Source organism: Equus caballus, chromosome 15 (genome assembly GCF_041296265.1).
Source record: "Equus caballus isolate H_3958 breed thoroughbred chromosome 15, TB-T2T, whole genome shotgun sequence".
In the NCBI taxonomy this organism is placed as follows: domain Eukaryota; kingdom Metazoa; phylum Chordata; class Mammalia; order Perissodactyla; family Equidae; genus Equus; species Equus caballus.
In genome coordinates, this window is record NC_091698.1 from 85,383,978 (window position 1) to 85,404,980 (window position 21,003).

A 21,003-nucleotide genomic window follows, 5' to 3' on the forward strand; every position below is an offset into this window, starting at 1 on the left:
TGAGCTCAGGCTCTACTTGGCTGACACCCCCAGGACCTCCCAGAGAATGAGCTACTGCACCCGCCCTTGAACATCCGCGTGGTAGACTGCCGCGCCTTCGGCCGCTACACCCTGGTGGGCTCCCACGCCGTCAGCTCCCTGAGGCGCTTCATCTACCGGCCCCCGGACCGCTCGGCCCCCAGCTGGAGCACCACGGGTACGGCCACACCCTGGGCCCAGGCCCAGCTCCACGCCCTGCACGCAGGGGCTCCAGCTCCCAGTCTAGTCCACAGAGTTGCCAGTTTGTTCCTCGGGGGCACGCCCAAGTGGGTGTAGGGGAGGCCGATAGGGAGGTCCCACTCTGGGGGCCAAAGACAGCTGCCCAGGGCCACCCCTCACCCTAGGGCACAAGGGACCAGAGCTGGAGACGTCCTGAGAGGTCCCGAGGGCAGATTGATTCCTCTGCCAGTTCCTGGAGGAGACCTGGCCCCGCCCGGCCTCTCTCCCAGCCTCCCACCTGGCCCGGCCTCCACTATTTCACTCTGCAGCAGCTCGCTGCCCTCTCTGGCTCACTTTCTCCCTCTCCTCATGCCCATCTTTCCTCCCTCAACTGCCCCATCCCTCCCTCTCCCCTCAGAAAGCTTCAGAATCCGCTCTGGTCTTTCCGGCCACCCCTGACTCTCACTGTCACCCCTACTCCTCTCTGTCTGTCTGCCTGTCTGTCCATTTCTCTGTCCAGTCAGGCTCCTCCAGGGCTGCCGTGTGCTGTGCAATGGGGTCCCCTCCTCTCACCCCACAGGGGAGGTTGTGGTGAACATGGAGCCAGAGGTGCCCGTCAGGAAGCTGGAGACCATGGTGAAGCTGGATGCGGTAAGGGTCAGCCCCACTCTGACTGGGAATGTGCCCCTGCGCGTGGCACTTCCTGGGAACCGGGCTGCCTCCTTTGGCGGGTGATGGTGGAGGGTCAGCCCTGACTGCGTGTGCAAACAACTGTATCCTGGTATGCAAGACTGTCAGTTCGCACATGTTTGTGCACACGTGTGCACGAGTGTGGTATGCATGTGTGAGAGACAGAGAGAGCAGTAATAATTTGAGGGAACAGCCTGCAATTATTTTTGCTCCAACAAGACACCTCAGGCAATGGATTCCTTGTGCGAACACCATTGCTCTTTCCAGAGGGTCCCTGGTTTTCCATCCCAGTCACTCACACACAGCTCTCCCCAGACCTGGGCTGGGGAGGGACTTGCAGGTGGAAGCTTCGTATTCCTCCTGGCTTTGAGACTAGGGCCATTTATCTGCCCGAGCGAGACCTGTCAGCTGAGGAGATGGCATCTGCAGGGGAGGGCAGAATGGCAGCCAGCCTGGAACAGGCCATCCTGAGTCCAGACAGTGCTGAGGGGCCGGAAGTGGGCTTCCTCTCCACCACATCCTCAGCATCCTATTCCCGACCTCACTTACTTTACACAGCCTGGGGCATCTCCTGGCTTCTGAGGTCTGCGCTTGGTCTGAAACAACCCTGCCTTGGCCCATAATCCTTGACCTCAGAGGGTCCTGGCCCACCAACTGAGTGAGCAGTGGGCACAGCTCTCAGGAAAGGGGAGCAGACCAGGCCTGGTGGCGGGCCTGCAGCCCTGGGATGGCACTGCCAGGGCCCTGGGGCTGCGCCTGGAGATCCCACGTGCCCCTCAGCTGCCGGCCTCCTGAGCTCCTCCCTGCGGAGCCTGTTCCTCCTGGGGGGGCAGGGAGGGAACCCCCTAGTTTCAGGCCATCAGTGAACAAGACAGAGGACAGCACTGGCCTGAGCTTCCCCGTGGTCCCCGAGGCCCCAGGCTCTGGTGGGGGGTTTCACCAGAGTCCTCTTCAGCTATGCAGTTGTGTGTGTGGCCACTTAATTTTGAAGGCACTTGCCCTGGTAAAGGAGGAAAAATGGAGTTTGGAGCTGCCTCCATCGAGGCAGAATTACTGAACTCCTCCTGCCTGCCGCATCAGCGCCTCCCCCGACCTTGACTGCCCTTGAAATTATCTGGGAGTTGACAACCCTCTCAGGGTTGGGTGCCCCCACCCAGAGGGTCCGGGAAACCTCTGCCGAGCAGACCTTTTTCAGCTCACCAGGCAGCGTGCCCTCGTGAGTGCACAGTCAACCCCGTGAGCCCAGGGCCTCCGGACACACAGTGAACGACCCTGCATGAGCCCCTCCTCCTCTCTCCTGACTGGGCCACTGCATCAGGCCCTGGGGACTAATTCTGCCCCTGCCTCCTTGGTTCTCCTCCGCAGACTTCTGATGCCGTCGTCAAGGTGGATGTGGTGAGTGTGGGCCCATCTGGAGGGCTCTGGGAGACAGGACCCGACACTGGCATAGGATATCAGGCCAAGAGGCCCAGCGTCAGGGACTGAGCCACCCCCAGCCCCTGGATGCTCTGGCCAGCACACCCCTCCAAAGAGGGTGGGGGAGAGAGCTGCTTGAGCTGCAAGGGCCCTGAGTGCCAATCCTGCCTTGGCCAGGGGCTCATGTGGGCAGGTCATGACCCACCCTGGGCCACGGCATCCTCCTCCCAGAAAACAAGGTCCTGCCTCTTTGACATTGGTGGCCCCACAGAGCCTCGTGGAGCCCAGGGCTTCCCGGGAGCACATAGTCAGAATGGATGGGGGACACTCAGATTATCGAGGGCTCTGGGAATGGCCAGGGCGCAGGGACGTATGTAGGACTGTGGACCTGGCCAACCCTCCAGGCCGAGGAGGAGAAGGAGAAGAGGAAGAAGAAGGGCAGCTCGGCAGAGCCGGAGGAGGAGCCGGATGACAGCATGCTGGACTGGTGGTCCAAGTACTTTGCCTCCATTGACACCATGAAGGAGGTGAGGCCTCGGGCCTAGGCTGGGGGTGAGGAGGAATCGGGCCGGGGAGGTGACGCCAGCTCCACATAAGATCCTCCTGTCCAGCTTCTTTCCCGCTCCCGACGAGAGCTGACTCCCCCACTCCCTTAACATGAGCTTAGAACAGCCTTGTCTCGCACCCTTGAGGTTCTGGCTCGGAGCTCACCTTTTCCAGGATGGTGGTCCAGCCTACCTGACCTGGCTTGGTTTTCTCTTGTCCTCATCCGTTTATGCCACAAACATCTCTTGAGCGTATATGATGAGTCAGGCACCATCCTAGGTGCTATGGGAGCCAGAAGACGCCACACCTGCCTGAGGAGCCCTCAGTTTACTGGGCAAAATGGACATGTAAGCAGATACAGTACAGTGTGGTAAGAACGGCACATCAGTGCCTGGGGAGTCAGGGAAGGCTTCACAGAGGAGGTGGCCTTTGAGGAAGAGGAGAAACATGTGCTCAGAGACCAAAAGGGAACAACGATTTCTCAGTAGTACTAGTACTTGCACATCTTCATACTGTCTCACTTTACACATCTCAGTCACTGTCGCTGTGAAATGTTCTTCCCCTGTTGCCTGCACATGGGTTCTGTCTGCTGAGTCAGATTGCAAGTTCCAGAAAATGCATTTCTCCTCTTCCTCATTTGTCTCTTCTCTGCGTTGCCTACCTAGCTCAGGACGTTCCCTGACGGACCTACTGATCAGGAGGGACGTATGCCTGTGATTGTGTTTCCCTGGTAGGACCTGAGCTGATCCAGCCACACTCTCCCCAGACTCTTTCCGTGACCCAAGCCACGTGTGATGTTTGCCATCCATATTAATCAGGGCACAGGCTCAGCTGCTGCTGTAAGGTAGATTGGTGTGAACAAGACAGACATTTCTTTCTCCCATAATCGCTCAGGAGGTGGGGGTTAGGCTGGTATGGTGCCTTGATGGTGACAGGGACTAAGACCCTGCCATCTCGGTACTGGTATCTGTATGGTTAGAAGCTCGCTGTCTTGTCCTAATACCTGTGCACAGAAAGGCGTAAAGAGAAGAAGAGGAGGTGTATTCCTTTCCTTTTAAGGGCCCAACCCAGAAGTTGCACATATCACTGTGTTCACGTTGGCCAGAATCTAGTCCCTGTAACCACATTTAGCTGCAAGGGAGGCTGAGAAATATAATCTTTAGCCAGGTGGCTGTGAGCCCAGCAAAACTTCTAAAGATCAGGAGAGCAGATAATTGAGGGACACCTCGTTGTATCTTCTCCCACCATCAGCCCCTGGATTCAGGTTGACCAGGCTGGAGCTCCATGCCTGTCGTCTCCTTGTCTCTACTCCTGTAATTCGCACCAGCTGCCACCAGACAGCACCTTGGTTCAAACCTGGTGATTGCGTTTCCTGTAGGTGGGGTGTACTGAGTGATAGAAAATAAAGCACAGTTTCTTACTCAGTTATACTTTTCTACGTTAAAAACAAAATACCACCAAGAAGCAACATTGAAGGACACTATCTGTCTTAAATAATACACAAAAGAATCATAAACTCCTAAGTACGGCTAGTTATATTATACACGGCATAAACTTTTTTCAGCCCACTTAAGCAGAGCGCATGCTGGGTTTGAAACCCGGTATAAGAAAGAGTTTATGCTTCTCGGCATTTAAGGCTAGTCTGAGACCACAGGTCAACAGCCCCTCACCAGGAAGGCCACCTTCCCTCCTCTCACCTGATCTTTTGGCAGCAACTTCGACAGCAGGAGGCCTCGGGAATTGACTTGGAGGAGAAGGAGGACATGGACAACGCTGACGGTGAGCCCCGCAGCCCTGGATCTCTGCACCCCTCTCCCCACCCCTGGATGGCCCAGCGCCCCTGCCTGACACACCAGCTGCTTCTTTCTCCCTCCCATGGGCCCTCACGGTGCAGGAGCCAACAGCAGATACCATCAGGCACCCTGGGCACCAGGGAGCAGGACTAGGCCCTTATCTAGAGTGGCTTTTACTCTGACCAGTTCAGCAACCACAGTGACGGACAGACATTTAAAGCCACAGAACATCAGAGCTGGAAGGGATCTCAGAGCTCATCTCATCCAGCATTTTCCAGACCTTTTCTGTGGAACACTATTAATGGGTATTCTGGAGGGTAAAGAGGGTTCTGGGGTCAAATAAGTTAAATAAGTTCTTTGTTGCGGGACTTCTCAGTACCTTTAATATACAGGTCTTATTATAAGTCTCTAAAAGATACAGCATAAAATATTTCCCCAACTTATTTGACCACGATGTACCCTTTCTTCCAAAGTATTCCAAGAATTCCCACACCTGGTGTTCCACTGAATGCAGTTTGGGAAATGCTGATATAGAAAAACCCTCTTAATATTACAGACAAGTAGACTGAGGCCAGAGAGGAAAGTGACCTGGCCCCAGACCTATGTTCCTTCCATGCCCTGCTCTGTCAAAGGGTGTGACAACAGTCTTGGACACATTCCCAGCATGACCTTATTGGTGCCCTGCCCCTGTGTCCGACAGACATGTCAGGGAGTATTGTCTGCCTTTCACGGGTGATACACGGAGTCTTGCAAAGTTAAATTAGCAAAGTAAATTTAGCGGTGGAGCTGGGTCTCCAACCCAGGCCTTCCTGCTCCATCATTTCTGCCCCGAACTGACTAGGCCCCCTTTTATGGTTCTGGCCAGGCCTGAGGGGGCCGATGAAGGGCAAGGAGAAGGCAAAGGCAGCGAAGGAGGAGAAGAAGAAGAGGATCCAGGGCCCGGGCCCCGGCCAGGCGTCCGAGGCCCCTGAGAAGAAGAAACCCAAGATCGATGAGCTTAAGGTGAGGGTCTGAGAGCGGACCCCGCTGGGGGTGTGGGCTCACAGCTGGGCTGGGAGGTGGCAGGTGGGCCAAGACAGAGGCCGGTGGACAGTCCTCGTCCCCCTGACGGCCCGACCCGGCTCAGGTGTACCCCAAGGAGCTGGAGTCTGAGTTCGACAACTTTGAGGACTGGCTGCACACCTTCAACCTGCTGCGGGGCAAGACCGGGGATGACGAGGACGGCTCCACCGAAGAGGAGCGCATCGTGGGCCGCTTCAAGGTCTGGAGAGGAGCGCAGGCCCAGCCCCTAAGCCCCAGGCCCTGAGCCCTGAGCACCCCTGCTCCCACCGCACCGGCTCTCCTCCTCACCCCCAAGCCCAGGGCTGACACTCAGGGGAGCTGTCAGCCATGCTGGTTGGTGAAAGATGAAATACTTCCATGCTGGCTCATAAAGAGCATCTGCCCTGAGCCCCCACCCCAGTTGCCTCTCCCACCCCCGCCACTGCCATGGCCACTCCCTCCAGAAGCCCTGATGCCTCGCATGATCCAGCAACTACAGGGTTAAGGCCCTGCCACAGCAGGATGCAGAGACCCCAGTGCTGTTGGCTGATTTGAATGCCACCCCTGCCTGTGCCTGTGGGAACCTGCACCCTGATCCATACTTGCCTCGTCCCAGGGCTCCCTCTGCGTGTACAAAGTGCCACTCCCAGAGGATGTATCCCGGGAAGCCGGCTACGACCCCAGCTATGGCATGTTCCAGGGCATCCCCAGCAATGACCCCATCAACGTGCTGGTCCGCATCTATGTGGTCCGGGTGAGACCCCCTTGCATCCCCCGAGTCTCCCAGTCCTCCCGCCCAGGAGCAGCTGAAGCAGCTGCAAACTGACAGCCCCTGGCTGGGAGGCACCAGGGAGGTCATCTGCTCTAGTTCCCTCCTTTTATAGAGGAGGAAGCCCAGGCCCAGAGAGGGGCAGTGACTTGCCCAGGGTCACACAGTAAGTCTCCTCCCTCTGGGCCAGTGCTCCTGCCTTTCACCATCGTGGGACCATCAGGGAGGGGGTGAGGGCACTGGAAGATGAGGAGGGTGTGGGGAACCCGCTCAGGAGCACCCCTCCCCCATGTCAGGCCACCGACCTGCACCCCGCAGACATCAATGGCAAAGCCGACCCCTACATCGCCATCCGGCTAGGCAAGACTGACATCCGCGACAAGGAGAACTACATCTCCAAGCAGCTCAACCCTGTCTTTGGGAAGTAAGGCCTCCTGGCGCCCCCGCCCCTGCCCTGTCTTCCCCTGCCCAGCCCACCTCCCACTCCACCTTCAACCCTTCTCCCAACCCCCATCCCGCCAGGTCCTTTGACGTCGAGGCCTCCTTCCCCATGGAATCCATGCTGACGGTCGCCGTGTACGACTGGGATCTGGTCGGCACCGACGACCTCATTGGGGAAACCAAGATCGACCTGGAGAACCGCTTCTACAGCAAGCACCGCGCCACCTGTGGCATCGCCCAGACCTACTCCACGTGCGTGGGGCGGGGCACGCACATGGGCCTTCAAGGGCCTGGACTGCAGATTCCAAGACGAGGAGAGAGCTGAGGGGTCGCAGGACAGAGGAGGCAGACAAGGAGAGAAAAGTGGGCTGGCAGGAGGGGCAGCACTGTGCACGAGGAAGAGTCCACTGGGGATCTAACGGCCCTGTGCCACAGATAGGCTGTGTGACCCTGGGCAAGCCCCTTAACCTCTCTGGTTATCAGTTTCCTCAAGGCAGTCTTTGAGGTTCTAGAGGAGTGGGCACAGTGCAGGGAGAGTGGAATGCAGAGCGCACTGCTTTGGGGAGGCTGGATGCTCATCCTTGGGACACTGGGTACGTGGGGCCAGAGCCTGGGACCTGAGGCATCAGCCTCCAGCAGCCCTAGTGTCTCAGCTGAGCTTGGAGCCCAGGGCAGGGCCCTCTTGCTGACCCAGGGTGATAGGCAACTTAAGAGAACTGTCAGAACCAGTTGTCACCCGGGGATGGCCCAGCCCCACCTGAGCCCACCAAGCCTGTCTGTCCCCTCCCACAGACATGGCTACAATATCTGGCGGGACCCCATGAAGCCCAGCCAGATCCTGACCCGCCTCTGCAAGGAGGGCAAAGTAGATGGCCCCCACTTTGGGCCCCCCGGGAGAGTGAAGGTGTCCAACCGCGTCTTCACTGGGCCCTCCGAGATCGAGGACGAGAATGGTAAAGGGGCGCTGGATGCGGCCATGGGGTGTCAGAGGCCAAGGAGGGACCCCCATGTCCCCACAGTGGGACCTCGAGGCCCAGCCTGGCGTCTCCTTAGACCCTCTGCTCATCAGCCCCGAGTCCCACTCCTGTCTGCCGAGCCTCTGCCCTTCACCTCCTGCTACAGGGCACTGACCCACTTGCTGCCTTCTTTCTCCCTCTCAGCATCCCTGTGGGGTAGGGAGAGTCTCCCCATCCTGCAGATGAGGAAACTGAGACCTAAAGGGTTGGAGTGTCTTCCCCAAGGTCACATGACTCTTAAGAGCAGAGCGAGGTCGTGGGCCCAGGTCCTTCTGGCTCTAAGCCCTATGCTCTCCCCACTCCTTCACTCATGTGGCGCTTCCCAGAGAATCGGGAGGTATCTGTGCTGACCACCTTCAGGGTGCTGGGGCAGGAAGTGGATTCTTCCCCTCCCAGAGCTCACAGCCCAGGAGGATTCTCTGGTCAAGTCCCCCAGGCAGAGAAATCCCAAGGACACAGACCTCTCTGGGCCCTATGGGGCAGCTGAGAGCTTGGGCAAGCCACTTCTCTCTGTGTGCCTCAGTTTCCCCAACAGTAAAACGGAGATGGGCAGATGGGCGATGGCTCAGGGCCCTCTTTGTGCCCCTGAGTCCCCAGCCCAGCACAGGTCTCTTGTCCTGCTGAGCCCGTGTGTGCGACTGACCCGCTGGAACCCACAGGTCAGAGGAAGCCCACAGAAGAGCACGTGGCGCTGTCCGCCCTGAGGCACTGGGAGGACATCCCCCGCGTGGGCTGCCGCCTGGTGCCGGAACATGTGGAGACACGGCCGCTGCTCAACCCTGACAAGCCAGGCATCGAGCAGGTGACGCTTGCTCGCCTGGTCCGGATCTGAGGTCCTTTGGTATTTGGAATCGGGGAGTCCCAACCTGAGTCCGTAAGAACGGATCCTCATGCTATTCTCTGCATTCCCCAGAGCCTGGGGGCACCTCCCCACCAAGGCCCTTCACGGTAACTCAGTGGCACGGGTCTTTCCTTTGAGTGAGAATGTGGAGACCTGGGGTGTCTCCCTCAGAAGCTGTGATTGGCTATTGATGATGTCATAGGAATTCCTGGCGTTCAAGGATGGAAACTGATGAAATGGGTCCTGAGACAGCAAAGGTTGGGAGGGAGAGGAGAGGTGGCCGTCCTGGGCAGACGGGAGAAGTCTGTGGGGAGGTCTGCCATGCCCCCTCTTCCTCAGGGTCGCCTGGAGCTGTGGGTGGACATGTTCCCCATGGACATGCCAGCCCCCGGGACGCCTCTGGACATCTCTCCCCGGAAACCCAAGAAGTGAGCTGCTCAGGCCCAGGACCACTCCCTCCCTCCCCGCACCCCTCCCACCTCCCCTGTGGCCCCAGGAATGGTCAGTTGGCATTCCCTGGGCACCTCATGTGGCCTTGTGGGGGGAACAGACCAAACCATCAAGAGAGTTGTGGGGCCTGCCCCGGATGGGTCCCCTTTGCTGAGGCAGGGGCCACACCCCCATCTGTGTACGGTCGATGAGGGCAATGAGAACACGCCAGCATCCTCCAGTGGACTCTCAGCCTCACCGCTGCTCTCCTCCACACGCCCATGCACACACACATGGCACTACCATGGGTTCCCACACACACGTCCACACGTACACTTGCACACAAGACACAGAACCCCTGAGAGTCTGCTCCGCTCTCTGACAGTCCCCACTCCAGGCTGTCATGAAGCTCGACCACGTTTTATTTCAAGAACCTGCTGATGAGATGAGCAGGAGTGAGTGCCCAGAAGAGGCAGGAGCATGGTAGAGTGGAAAGAGCACTGGACCAGGAGCCAAGCCACCTGCCCCTGCTAGTCGACCCCGGCCAGGTCGCTTTGCCTCCCTAGTCCTCAGTTTTCCCATCTGTAAAGTGGCAGGATGGAGTCACTGCCAGCTCTGACACCCTCAGTGCCTAGAATCAGGACCAGCTTCATGGGCGCGTGGATTCACACAGCGTCCCATGTTTATTTCATGATGGCAATCTTGAAATTCTTAATGATATTTTTTTTGAGGAAGATTAGCCTTGGGCTAACATCTGCCACCAATCCTCCTATTTTTGCTGAGAAAGACTGGCCCTGAGCTAACATCCGTTCCCATCTTCCTCTATTCTATATGTGGGATGCCTGCCACAGCATGGCTTGAAAAGTGATGTGTAGGTCTGCAGCTGGGATCCGAACCAGCAAACTCCGGGCCGCTGAAACGGAACATGCGAACTTAACCGCTGCACCCCCAGGCCAGCCCCTTGAAATTCTTAATGATTTTTTAACAAGGAGCCCTGCTTTCCCTTTATGCCCTGGGCCCACAAATCATGCAGCCAATTCTGCCTGGAATAGCCTCCCGGTCTGAGGCCATGCATGTGCTGTTCCAGAGCCTGCCACTTGGGGACACCCCAACCCAGGTGTCACTTGTCCAGGGCGTTAACTCCAGTGAGGCCCACACTCCCATTTTTAGTGGATGACTCAACCTCACTCCTAATGGTTGAAATGTAACTACTTCATTTATAATGACAATTACACTTGGAGGAGAAAATCCTCTTTGGGGTCAAGGACATAAAGGAAACCAAATTCCCTGGGTGTCCGCTGCCGGCTGCTGGGTAAACTTCACTTGGAACTGCCGTGGAGCTTCTGGCCTCTGCAGACAGGGGAACTTGCTCCTGACTCTCTGGGCCCCGCTTCAGCCACCCCCCAGCAGCCGGCCCCTGCCCCTCCCTGCCCTGAGGCCGCCTCCCTGTCCAGGAGTGTGCTGGGGGTCCTGGCTGTCCACCAGACAGGCTTCCCCCAGGGCTTGCCATGCTGGCTGGCTGACCTTCTCTCGCTCACCAGGGGCCCCAACTTCTCCCCATCCCCTCAGCATCTCCCCACATCTGCTCTCGCAATCCCAGCCTGGCCCAGCCCTGAGTCCCCAAGACTACTGGTCATCTCATCTCCAGCCCCCTGCCCCATCCTAGACCCAAGACCCTGGGGAAACCCCACCCCCAGGCAGGTGATCAGCCTCTACCCTGCCCAGGTACGAGCTGCGGGTCATCGTGTGGAACACGGATGAAGTGGTCCTGGAGGACGATGACTTCTTCACTGGGGAGAAGTCCAGTGACATTTTTGTGCGGGGGTCAGTGAGAGGCCCCCTGGCTGGGAGGGAGCTGAGCTGGGGAGCCACCTTCCTGGGAGGCAGGAGAGGAGGGAGAGGACAAGGGGAGCTGTGGGGTGGGGAGAGGCCCCTCTGGGTGTGGCTGCAGGTCTGGAGCGGGTGGCATCCCGCAGGTGGCTGAAGGGCCAGCAGGAGGACAAGCAGGACACAGACGTCCACTACCACTCCCTCACTGGCGAGGGCAACTTCAACTGGCGCTACCTGTTCCCCTTCGACTACCTGGCTGCCGAGGAAAAGATTGTCATCTCCAAGAAGGAGTCCATGTTCTCCTGGGACGAAACCGAATACAAGATCCCAGCACGGCTCACCCTGCAGATCTGGGATGCCGACCATTTCTCCGCGGACGACTTCCTGGGTGCAGGGCCAGGCTGGGCGGGGGGGACTGGGACCCAAAATGGAGGGGATAAGGCAGGGGGAGGTAAGGACAGGTGAGCCCACCCCAGGTGAGTGAGGCATGGGGTCAGTCTGACCCGATCTCTGACTCTGAGGTTGCCACAGGGGCCATCGAGCTGGACCTGAACCGGTTCCCACGGGGTGCAAAGACCGCCAAGCAGTGCACCATGGAGATGGCCACGGGGGAGGTGGATGTGCCCCTGGTTTCCATCTTCAAGCAGAAGCGCGTCAAAGGCTGGTGGCCCCTCCTGGCTCGAAATGAGAATGACGAGTTTGAGCTCACGGTGGGCACCAGCTCTGCTCAGGCAGAGGGCAGGGCTGGGCCAGGCTGGAGTGCCGATTGCCTGGCACCTGGCCCGGGCTCTGGGCCCAATCTGTCCCTCTCTGCAGGGCAAGGTGGAGGCGGAGTTGCATCTACTCACTGCTGAGGAGGCGGAGAAGAATCCTGTTGGCCTGGCCCGCAATGAACCTGACCCCCTAGAGAAACCCAAGTGAGTGCCCTGCCTGTCAGGCCACCCTGCCGCGCTGGCCCCTGGTGGCCCTGGAACAGGAAAGAGGACCAGAACCTTCTGGTCTTCTTGCCCCCGCTCTGCAGGCACCTCTGCCCTCTCTGTCCCTCCCTGGGCCACAGCCTCATTGTTCCTCTCCTTCCCTGCGGAATCCACCAGCTCCTTCTGAAGCAGAGCAGGGGCTGTCCGTCCTGGGAAGCAGCGCCCCTCGCGGGAAGGCCACACTTAGCAGAGTCAAGTGCTCTTCCTAGCTTCAGTCAAAGGCAAACAGCTGCAGTGGTGGAATTTGGGGCCCCAGGCAGCCTTGATGGCTGTGGAGGTGGCGGGAACTACGCACACTCAGCCCAGGGTCAGGCCCCTCCTGGCTGGGGCCCCTCGCCATGCCCTGAGCCCTCACTCCCTGTGTCCTTTCTCCGTGCCCCCTCCGCTCCTCTTGCTGCTCCAGCCGGCCCAACACAAGCTTCATCTGGTTCTTGAACCCTCTCAAGTCTGCCTGCTACTTCTTGTGGCACACATATCGCTGGCTGCTCCTCAAACTGCTGCCGCTCGCGCTTCTGCTTCTCCGCCTCGCCCTTTTCCTCTACTCTGTGCCTGGCTACCTGGCCAAGAAGATCCTGGGGGCCCGAGCCCGGCATCCTCCTGGGTCTGGTACTCCTCCCTTCTTCCTCTGGAGCTAGGGCTCATGAGCTGAGCAGCATGCAGAACACACACGTGCACATGCACAAGTGCACGCACACATGCATACACACGCATATGCACACACAGACACAGCCAACTTTCAAGCTTTCAAATAGTTCCGCAGACTCAGAACTGGAAGTGACTATTTTGCACGTTTACATATTAGGCCAGAGAGGTGAAGTAGCTTGCCCAAGGTCACCTAGCAAATTAGGGTAGAGCTAGGACTCAGCCTGGGTTTCCCAATTGCCGATCCAGTGTTCTTCGCACTATACCACCTCCTCGCCCAGCGACATTCCTGACAGACTCCACCCCGGTCCCGCTGGCAGAAAGAAGTTGAGCTCTGGACAGGGAGAGGGGAAAGGGTTTGCCTAGGATTAGCCAGTGAGTCCTGCATAGTTTCTACCAGCATCCACCTGGCGACCAGAGCCGCTGTCCGCCCTACAGAGTGGTCAGCAGCTCCACCCGATGTCAACGGCTCAGGAGCCAGCCTTTGCTGAGCATGCTCCGCGCCAGGCAGTGCTGGGGGCGTCGCCTGTCACTGCCTCCCTTCAGCCCTTACCAACCCCGGAGGCGGGGTCCACTGTCAACCCCATTGTGTCAGTGAGGAAACTGAGGCTCACAGAGGTGCCCCACTTGCCTGTCCCAGCCTGGATTGGAAACCAGGTGCCCTGAGCCCACACCCCCGCTCCGCAGTGTCCTCCAGGAGTTGGCGGGGCAGGAATTTGAAAAAGCATATTCAATACTTTGATTTTTCTATCTTGACATTTCATAAAACCTGTTGTTTTTGGAACACAAACAACAGAATATAAACCTCAACATGCACTTCTTGGCCAGGAGGCCGTGCAGAAGGTAGAGTAGCGATGGCAGCCTGGCAGTGGGCCGGTGGGTGAGGGTGACAGGGCTCCTCAGACCCCTGGCAGGGCCTGGTGCAGACAGAAGCTTCTGTTCATGGGAAAGGCGGGGAGGTGAGGGGTGCTGATCTCACGGAGAGCGAGCAGGGGCAATGGACCACGTTGCTGAACTGCGAAAGCTGATACTCAGGGCTGCCTGCAGCACGCTGCCTCTTCAGGTGGTGAGCTGCCATCGCTGCGAGCATCCAGGTCGAGGCTGGATGGCTGCCCAATGCCAGAAATGCCATTGAGGCCTTGGGAGGAGGCGGGGGGTGCCAGGGGGTCCTGCAAAGACGACAGGGAATATAAGCTGCAAACCTGATGCTGAGAAGTGGGCTCGAACCCTGCCTCCCGCCCTCATTGCTTCTGGGACCGTGGCTGTGATGGGGCCTCTTGGGGTCTAGAAGGGCTGAAGGGAGGGGGTGCCCTGAGAGCCGCCACTGCCTGACTGAGTCTCCCCCTCCTGCAGCCGGCCCGACACGGCCTTCGTCTGGTTCCTCAACCCCCTCAAGTCCATCAAGTACCTCATCTGCACACGGTACAAGTGGCTCATCATCAAGATCGTGCTGGCGCTGCTGGGGCTGCTCATGCTGGCCCTCTTCCTCTACAGCCTCCCCGGCTACATGGTCAAGAAGCTCCTAGGAGCGTGAAGGCCCCATGGCCTCCCTGCAGCTCCTCTCCTGGGCTTGTGCTTTTCCCCCTCCTTGGCGTGGACGTTCCCGTCTCCCTGGGGAGCCTGAGGAGCCCGGTGTCCACCCTTGGGGCCTCAGGTCCCAGGAGCCTGCCTCCTGGCTGCTGGGGCGCCCATCATCACCACCCCAAGCCTGCTGCTCGCCCTGTCCTGCCTCTCTGGTCCCTGCCTGTGGGTGGGGAATGTGGGAGGGGTTGGGGATCTGCCCCAGCTTGCTGAGGCAACTTCTGCAGGCCCTGGCTCTGAAGAAGCCACCCCACACCCTCCCCCAGGCCTTCTGGCAAGCACTAAAGCTTTAATGAAATTAACTGAGAATCATGTCTTGGGCCAGTGCCCAGGGCTTTGAAAAGAAAGAACAAGCAAACAGCATCCCCCTGCCCTTCCCCAGACATCATCTTGTGAGGGCCGCTGACTCCACCGTCATGCTGCAGAAGTGGGCCAGACCCTTCCTGCTAACCCTGCCGTGGCTGCCTCCATCTGGCTCCATGGCCCAGGGCTCCTCCTCCTGCCCGGGCAGTCGCCATGGCCATGGCGGGTACACAAGCCCAGGCCTTGCCCTGCCTGTGGGGTTTATGGCTTCCCAGAGCTTCCTCGGCCAGGCTAGTGCTCACAAGCCTAGACACGGAGCAGTGAGAGCGAACCTCTGGTCCCCCCACCTCCCCAGGCAACCTCTGCCCTCCCCCTGCAGAGCCTGCCCTTCGGTCCCTACAGCTCAGCCAGGAGTTTGTTCTTTGAAGTGCTGCCCTCTGCCTGTGTGAGCTGGGTTTCTCTTTGCTGTTTTTCCTTTCTTGAGTGGTGATTTTTCTCTTAATAAAAGAAATCAAACACTGAGTTGACAAGTCTGCAGTTGGTCAAGTGAGGGGACGGGTGTGGGGGCACAGGGTCAGTGGGCACACTGAGGTTGGCAAACTCAATACCAGCTGGGCCCCTCTGGATGGCCTCATGGTCCAGGGTTCCAGGCGGGCCTAAGGCCACCTGCCCAGGCTGCCCACAGAAGGACCCTCATGTCACAGCCCAGGGGGCACACCAGGGTGGACCCAGGGGCCCCAAAACCTCACCAAAGGGGTCCTGCAGGCCCAAGGACAGTCTGAAGGCCTAAGACCCCACAAGAGCCCCAGAGCTCCAGCCTCCATGCATAGAAACCAACCGCCCCCAGAAGCAAGAAGGGGCCCCACGCCGCTGCCTGGGCCTTGTCTCACAGCAACGTGCCTGTCCTCACACCACGATCTGAGGACGGGAACAAAGTCCCCTCGTGACACAGAGCTGGGGGCAGGGGGCCGTGTCACAGCGGACCTGACCTCTTCAGACAGATTCAGCCACAACTTTTTAAAGACTTTAATCATGACTGAGGATACAGGTAACTCCTCTTGTCGCCTTATTTGGACAGGACCTACAACAGCGGCTCCGGAACATCCAGAGCAGACCCAGGCAGCTCCCAGGTGATGCATGCGCCTCAGGCACCGGCACCGACACCAACACCAGCATCTGCCCTGATCCCGCAGCCTCCGAGGTCTGGCTCTACTTTGCAGGTACCCCGAACACTTGAGTCGGAGGAACCTGCAGTTCCGAGTTTATCTGGAAAAGAAAGAACAAAGGTCATTCTGCTTTCCCCAGGGCCCTCCTTCTCCCTGGCTCTGGGGTCAGGGGCACACGCTGGCTCTCCCACAGGCCTCCAAGCCTCTGCAAGCCTGTCCTCCCCAAATGCTTCCAAATGCCTGGGAAAGCCCCCGTCGGCCTTCCTTCAGAAGACAAGCCCCTGGGCTTCTTGTTTGGTTTCTCTGGCAAGCTAACCTCCAGTAACATTCTCCACCTTCTGCTCTGCCGTTCTCTTAAATGCTCCCCTCTCCTCTTCACCTGCCCATCCCATCCTCAGTCTAGCCCCGCCCTCTCCCCTAAACTCTTATACACAGCAGCATCAAAGGAAGCATGGACCAAACGGTCCCCTAATGTCTGAGACCTGTCACAGGCCAAGAAGCTGTTACGACACTCAGGCTTACCACATCCCCATTCAGGTGTGGCCTGGGCCTGAGACCACATGGGGCCACACCCCCCCAGTGCCTGGGCTTGTGGCTGGCCTCACATGCACAGCTGATGATGCAGGACCGACGCTCGGCCCAGTGTGGCACAACCCTCCTGGCCCATGGCCTCGGGACCACATGAAGGATGCCACATCAGCACAGCAGAGCCAGCAACTGTGTTATGAGTGAACTCTTCCCTCTGGAGCAGAGACAATGAGATTTGTCCTCTTTCAGGCCATGAGGAAGCTGCCCCAACTACCAGTGGAGTGGGCAGGAGTGGGGGCCAGGCAGTATCTGCCCCATCGGGAGCCTCCTCTAACCACGCCACATCCTACGCCAGACAAGTGGGCTGGCAGAGTGGGAAAGCCCGCACTCTGGGCAAGTTACAAAGTCTCCATGTTTTGATTCTCCTTTTTGTGAAAGGGGGAGAATAATTACTGCCCTAGGTACCTCACAGACGGGTTGTTGAGACCAAAAAAGAAAAATCCTATGGAAGCGCTCTGGAAGCTGTGGAGCTGTCACTGCTTCCAAGAGTGGGACTGCTTCTAAGAGTGGTCCAACAGCAGCTGGTGCCCAAAACCGTGGGCATCAAAGGGACACTATTACAACCCACATCTCAAAGCTCCCTGGCCTCCGGAGGAAGAGGGCTCCTCATTTCCTAACATCAGCTCCAGTCCCACCGCCTCCCCCGGCCTCCTGAGCACCCCGCCTACCTTGCAGGGTCCCTGTCACCCACCTTGGAATCTAGATACTGTTGCAGCAGCATCTGGAGCTCTGTGTTCTGCTGCTCCAGAGAACTGTTCTCCATCAGCAGCTTGGCCCTCTGCGTCAGAACGAGGCTTCGGGAAGAAACGTAGGTTAGAGGCCCAGTGAATCCTTCATCCTCTACCAAGCAGGGGCCAGGGTCTCTGTGTGTCTGTTGTGGGTGGAGGTGGAAGAGGACCCCAGAAGTCTCAGCCACCAGAGCAACCCTCCTGCCCTGCACGAGCCAGGCTAGTGGGAAAGGGCAGGGAGGACAGGTCCAGATGTGATGTGTCCCTCATCAGGAGTTGCCAAAGGCAGCTCTTCTCCCCAAGAGTTCATGGGACGGGAGGTGGTAAATGCGGCTGCTCCAAGCAGAATCCTTCCCCCGCCTACCCGCCCGGCTCCCTCCTTCTCCTGGGCCAGGACGTCCACACTTACTGGTATTTCTCCAAGGCCGTGTAGAGCGCATCCCAGAGGTTCTGCGTGGCGTCGGGGATAACTGTGGCCAGGGCCTTCCAGTACTCAGAGTCCTCTGAGTCATCACGCACGTCCTTCATCAACTTCACTGGCGCCCGAGAGTCCCTGCAGGTCAAGAGCACTGGTACCACCCTCCCCCCCGGCACCACTCAGGCCCCCAAGCAGTGCCGGTCACCATGTCTGTCCCTCACAGACCTACCACTTACCCACCTGTCACCTACCCACTCAGCTATACATGTTTATCAACCAGATTATGACGGATCCTCCAAAAGGACACATACTTATCATCAATGTTCCCGATTCTCGGTGTCATTGTCACTTTTGTCATTAGAGTTTCATCCACCCTCTTTCTCTCCATCAGTTTACCTCACTGGCCTTACGGCTCAAACTATGCCCATTTCTTCACTAATGCATTCAAAACAGCTCTCAAAATGGGTGATCTCCTCTCCATCTCTGCTAGGATGGCCTTAATCCAGGACTTCACCCCGACCTGGACAAACCTGACTGCTCTCGTTGCATCCAGCATCACCCCCTCCCTGCCACCAAAGTGATCTTTCTGAAACACAAGTCTAACCACAGCTCCCCCACCGCCTCAGGCCCCTTTCTGGCTCCGGCCCACTGCAGGGTAACGACAAAAATCTCGGGCACGTTGGGCAAGGCTCTCCATGATCTGGAGATCACCGCTCCCACTTCCCAGACCCCTGACACTAACCATCCCTCTCTGTCATGATTCTTGAACACACCAGGCCTTGCCCCGGGTTGTCACATCGTGAAATGCCCTCTGCCCCACTTTATCCACTTAAGAAAACCCAGTTCTGGTGCCATCTCCTCCTAAAGCTTTATCTGACATGCCAGTTGGAGTCAACCACTTCTGCCTCTGAGCAACGTGACACCTTGTATGTGCTCTGACCACTGTTCTGACCACAAGGAGGTATCTCTCAGGGGCCTACACATAGCAGACCCCAGTACTTGTTTGTTGATTGAATGAATGAGGAATGAAAAAATGCAAATCACTTCTACACCCCCTTTCTTTCAAGATAATGTCCAATGACTCCTCTCGCCCTCCCTTTAGATATCCCTTTCCTCACCCCCCAAGATCTTGCTCACTAGCCTCTTTTCCACTCACTAGCACCTGCTTGGCCCCATCCCATGCAGCTTCCCCAGTGCTCAGGCAAGCCCTCCAGCACCACAGCCCACCTAGGCTTCTTCAGACCCATGACAAAGGCCTCCAGAATCTTGAGGACATCATTGGGGTGGATGAGCCCGGGAGAGGGGGGGGTCTCCTTCTCTTCCAGCTCCCCTTCCACAAGGCTTTCCTGCTTCCCTCCCTCAACATCTGCCTGCTCTGCTGGCTCCAGCGCTGACATCAGGCTTGCTTGCTCCTGTAGTGGGTGACAGAGATTCCAGGGTTGATCTGAAGAGAGGTGCAAGGGCAGGAACTATGGGTTGGGGGTACACGGGCGTGAGCATATGAAGACAGACAGGAAGAGACAAAAACGGAGGAAAGTTCGCAGAAAGCTCTCAAAGTTACAGAAAAGATGCAGAGGGAGACATTTACACAAGAAAAGAATTGTGAGAGGAAAGAGTGGAAGAGAAAGGGGGATGACCAGGGACAGGCATATGGGGCTTCAAAACAATGACAATGTTCTGTTTCTAAATCGGGGCTCCCAGGTGTTCATTTTATTAATCTTCATAAAACCTACATGATATATGTATATCCTTTTGAATCATAATACAAATTAAATTCTATTCTAATTTTTAAATTCAAAAGCATCTTCCTCCTACTCTTATCTCACAGTTCACTCAGTTTACTTCCCACAGGCAAACCAATGTCATCAGTTTCTTATATATCCTCCCAAATATTATGTCCATAGAGCAAACATACTTTCCTCCCTATTTTTGTGTGATGCTGCACTATGCACACAGTTCTGCACTTTGCTTTTTTCACATACCAATAAACCTGAAGATCTTTTCACATAAATACATTAAAAACTTCTGTGTTCCTTTTTCACAGTTGCATAGTATTCCATGGTGTAGATGCACCATATATTATTTAATCACTTTCTTAATGATGGAAATTTAGATTATTTCCAATCTTCTGTCACTTCAAACAGTGCTGCAATGGATAAGCTACAGTAAACACAGCATTTCAAATGTATGGATGTACATCTATAGAACAAAATCCTAGAAGAGGAATTGCAAGGCAAAGTGCATATGGTTTTGTAACTGATACCGCCCAACTGCCATCCATGGAGGCCACAACAATTTACACTCCCACCAGCAACTTACACAACTCTCACAAGCGTGCCTGTTTCCCACCCCTCAGCCATCCCTATGCGCTATCAGGCTTTCAGATTTTTGCCAACCTGACAGGTGAAAATGGAATTTGGGCAGTTTTAATTTGCATCTCTCTTATTACAAGAAAGCCTGATTATCTTTTCATATGTTTAGAAGTTATTTCTATTGCCTCTTCTAGGAGGTGTTTGTTCATATTCCTTGTCTTTGCCATTGAGTTGTTGACCTTTTTCTTATTGGTTTATGGAGGTTCATTACATATTAAGGAAATAGCCCTTACCTGTGATATGAGTTAAAAATATTGTCCCCCAGCTTGTCATCCTTATCTTAACTTTGCTTATAGTGATTTTCACCGTACTGAACTTTTTTTAACATAGTCAAATATATCTTTTTTTTTCCTTTATGGCTTCTGAGTTTTGTTCACTCAGCCAACTCCTTTTGGAAGCATATCAGGGATCTCACCCTGAGGTTAGTAAACTAAAAAGAACTTTTTAAATTGAAGTTTTTAATTTTTGAATTAAAATGTTATAATATTCTTAACCTGATGACTGCTTCAGAAGAGCCAATCAAGGTAAGTATTAGAAATGGGCCCTGCTTTGCAGGAAAGTGCTGCGGATCAAAACATGCAGCATTGGTGGGCCCAGGTCTCACGGTGGCTGAGGCCTGGTTGTGAGGGAGGCCCAGGAAAAGACCCCTGGGGCCCCAGTCTGAGAACAGCATCTGAGCCCCAACCATTCTTCCCTTTGTAAACAGAAAAAGTAACAATAATAAGGAAAATGCTAAGTTAGTTATCCCTGACATAAAACCCTCACTCTTTCTCCAGAAGGATTATTCAAAGGCAGCACTGCCCTCTGGGGCCCTCCAGGAGAATTTTAAATGCTCTCTTTCTGATTGCACTTCGCCTTACCTGACTGGAGAGTGAATGATGAGCTTGGTATTTGAGGAAGAAGTTCACCAGTTTATACAAGTCATCCTCACTTTCAATTCCAATGGCCTGAGGCAGAAACAGAAGGACTGCTCAAACGTCACATCCAGGGAATCAACAGACCCTCACTCCTAAGAGCAGGGGGCTTGGCTTGCTCCCCTCAACACCCCGACACCTGCCATGGCCCAGAGTGGAGGGGGTTCAACGCTGGGAAAGGCAGTGAGATTGGGACCCACATCAGAACAGAGAAAGGATGCTGAGTTGGGACCAGCTGCATCAGTCAGGTCTTGTGGGCAGGAGAACACGAAAGGGAGCTGAGCACACATCTGAGTTTAGGGGT

At 56.4% G+C, this 21,003-nt stretch overlaps 2 protein-coding genes and 1 long non-coding RNA gene across 15 annotated transcripts in view; 1 reads left to right on the plus strand and 2 right to left on the minus strand.

Annotated features, from left to right (window-relative positions):
- The window catches only part of OTOF (otoferlin), a 99,225-nt gene extending 84,190 nt beyond the window's left edge, over positions 1-15,035 (plus strand). For 2 of the 12 annotated variants that reach the window (XM_070235752.1, XM_070235750.1), the window contains 19 exons: positions 34-196; positions 719-849; positions 2,254-2,283; positions 2,709-2,831; positions 4,563-4,629; positions 5,509-5,645; positions 5,770-5,904; positions 6,301-6,438; positions 6,750-6,877; positions 6,976-7,146; positions 7,687-7,847; positions 8,570-8,712; positions 9,091-9,179; positions 10,906-11,004; positions 11,157-11,398; positions 11,542-11,720; positions 11,827-11,927; positions 12,391-12,593; positions 13,983-15,035. In XM_070235752.1, coding sequence (XP_070091853.1) covers positions 34-196; positions 719-849; positions 2,254-2,283; positions 2,709-2,831; positions 4,563-4,629; positions 5,509-5,645; positions 5,770-5,904; positions 6,301-6,438; positions 6,750-6,877; positions 6,976-7,146; positions 7,687-7,847; positions 8,570-8,712; positions 9,091-9,179; positions 10,906-11,004; positions 11,157-11,398; positions 11,542-11,720; positions 11,827-11,927; positions 12,391-12,593; positions 13,983-14,155 — 2,613 coding nt within the window. In that variant the 3' untranslated portion in view covers positions 14,156-15,035. The remainder of the gene's footprint in view (positions 1-33; positions 197-718; positions 850-2,253; positions 2,284-2,708; positions 2,832-4,562; positions 4,630-5,508; positions 5,646-5,769; positions 5,905-6,300; positions 6,439-6,749; positions 6,878-6,975; positions 7,147-7,686; positions 7,848-8,569; positions 8,713-9,090; positions 9,180-10,905; positions 11,005-11,156; positions 11,399-11,541; positions 11,721-11,826; positions 11,928-12,390; positions 12,594-13,982) is intronic. The other 10 variants (XM_070235754.1, XM_070235753.1, XM_023619361.2 and 7 more) reach the window with 6 other exon arrangements.
- LOC138917708 (uncharacterized) lies at positions 13,345-14,339 on the minus strand. Its single transcript, XR_011426151.1, has 2 exons — positions 14,038-14,339; positions 13,345-13,798 (listed from the first exon to the last, which is right to left on the minus strand). It is a non-coding gene; the product is annotated as an uncharacterized lncRNA (long non-coding RNA).
- Positions 15,036-15,524: 489 nt separating the features above from the next.
- DRC1 (dynein regulatory complex subunit 1) overlaps positions 15,525-21,003 on the minus strand; it is a 41,985-nt gene continuing 36,506 nt past the window's right edge. For both annotated transcript variants that reach the window (XM_014731256.3, XM_023619366.2), the window contains exons 13-17: positions 20,646-20,732; positions 18,641-18,825; positions 17,405-17,548; positions 16,959-17,061; positions 15,525-15,779 (exon numbers count right to left, since the gene is read on the minus strand). In XM_014731256.3, coding sequence (XP_014586742.2) covers positions 15,723-15,779; positions 16,959-17,061; positions 17,405-17,548; positions 18,641-18,825; positions 20,646-20,732 — 576 coding nt within the window. In that variant the 3' untranslated portion in view covers positions 15,525-15,722. The remainder of the gene's footprint in view (positions 15,780-16,958; positions 17,062-17,404; positions 17,549-18,640; positions 18,826-20,645; positions 20,733-21,003) is intronic.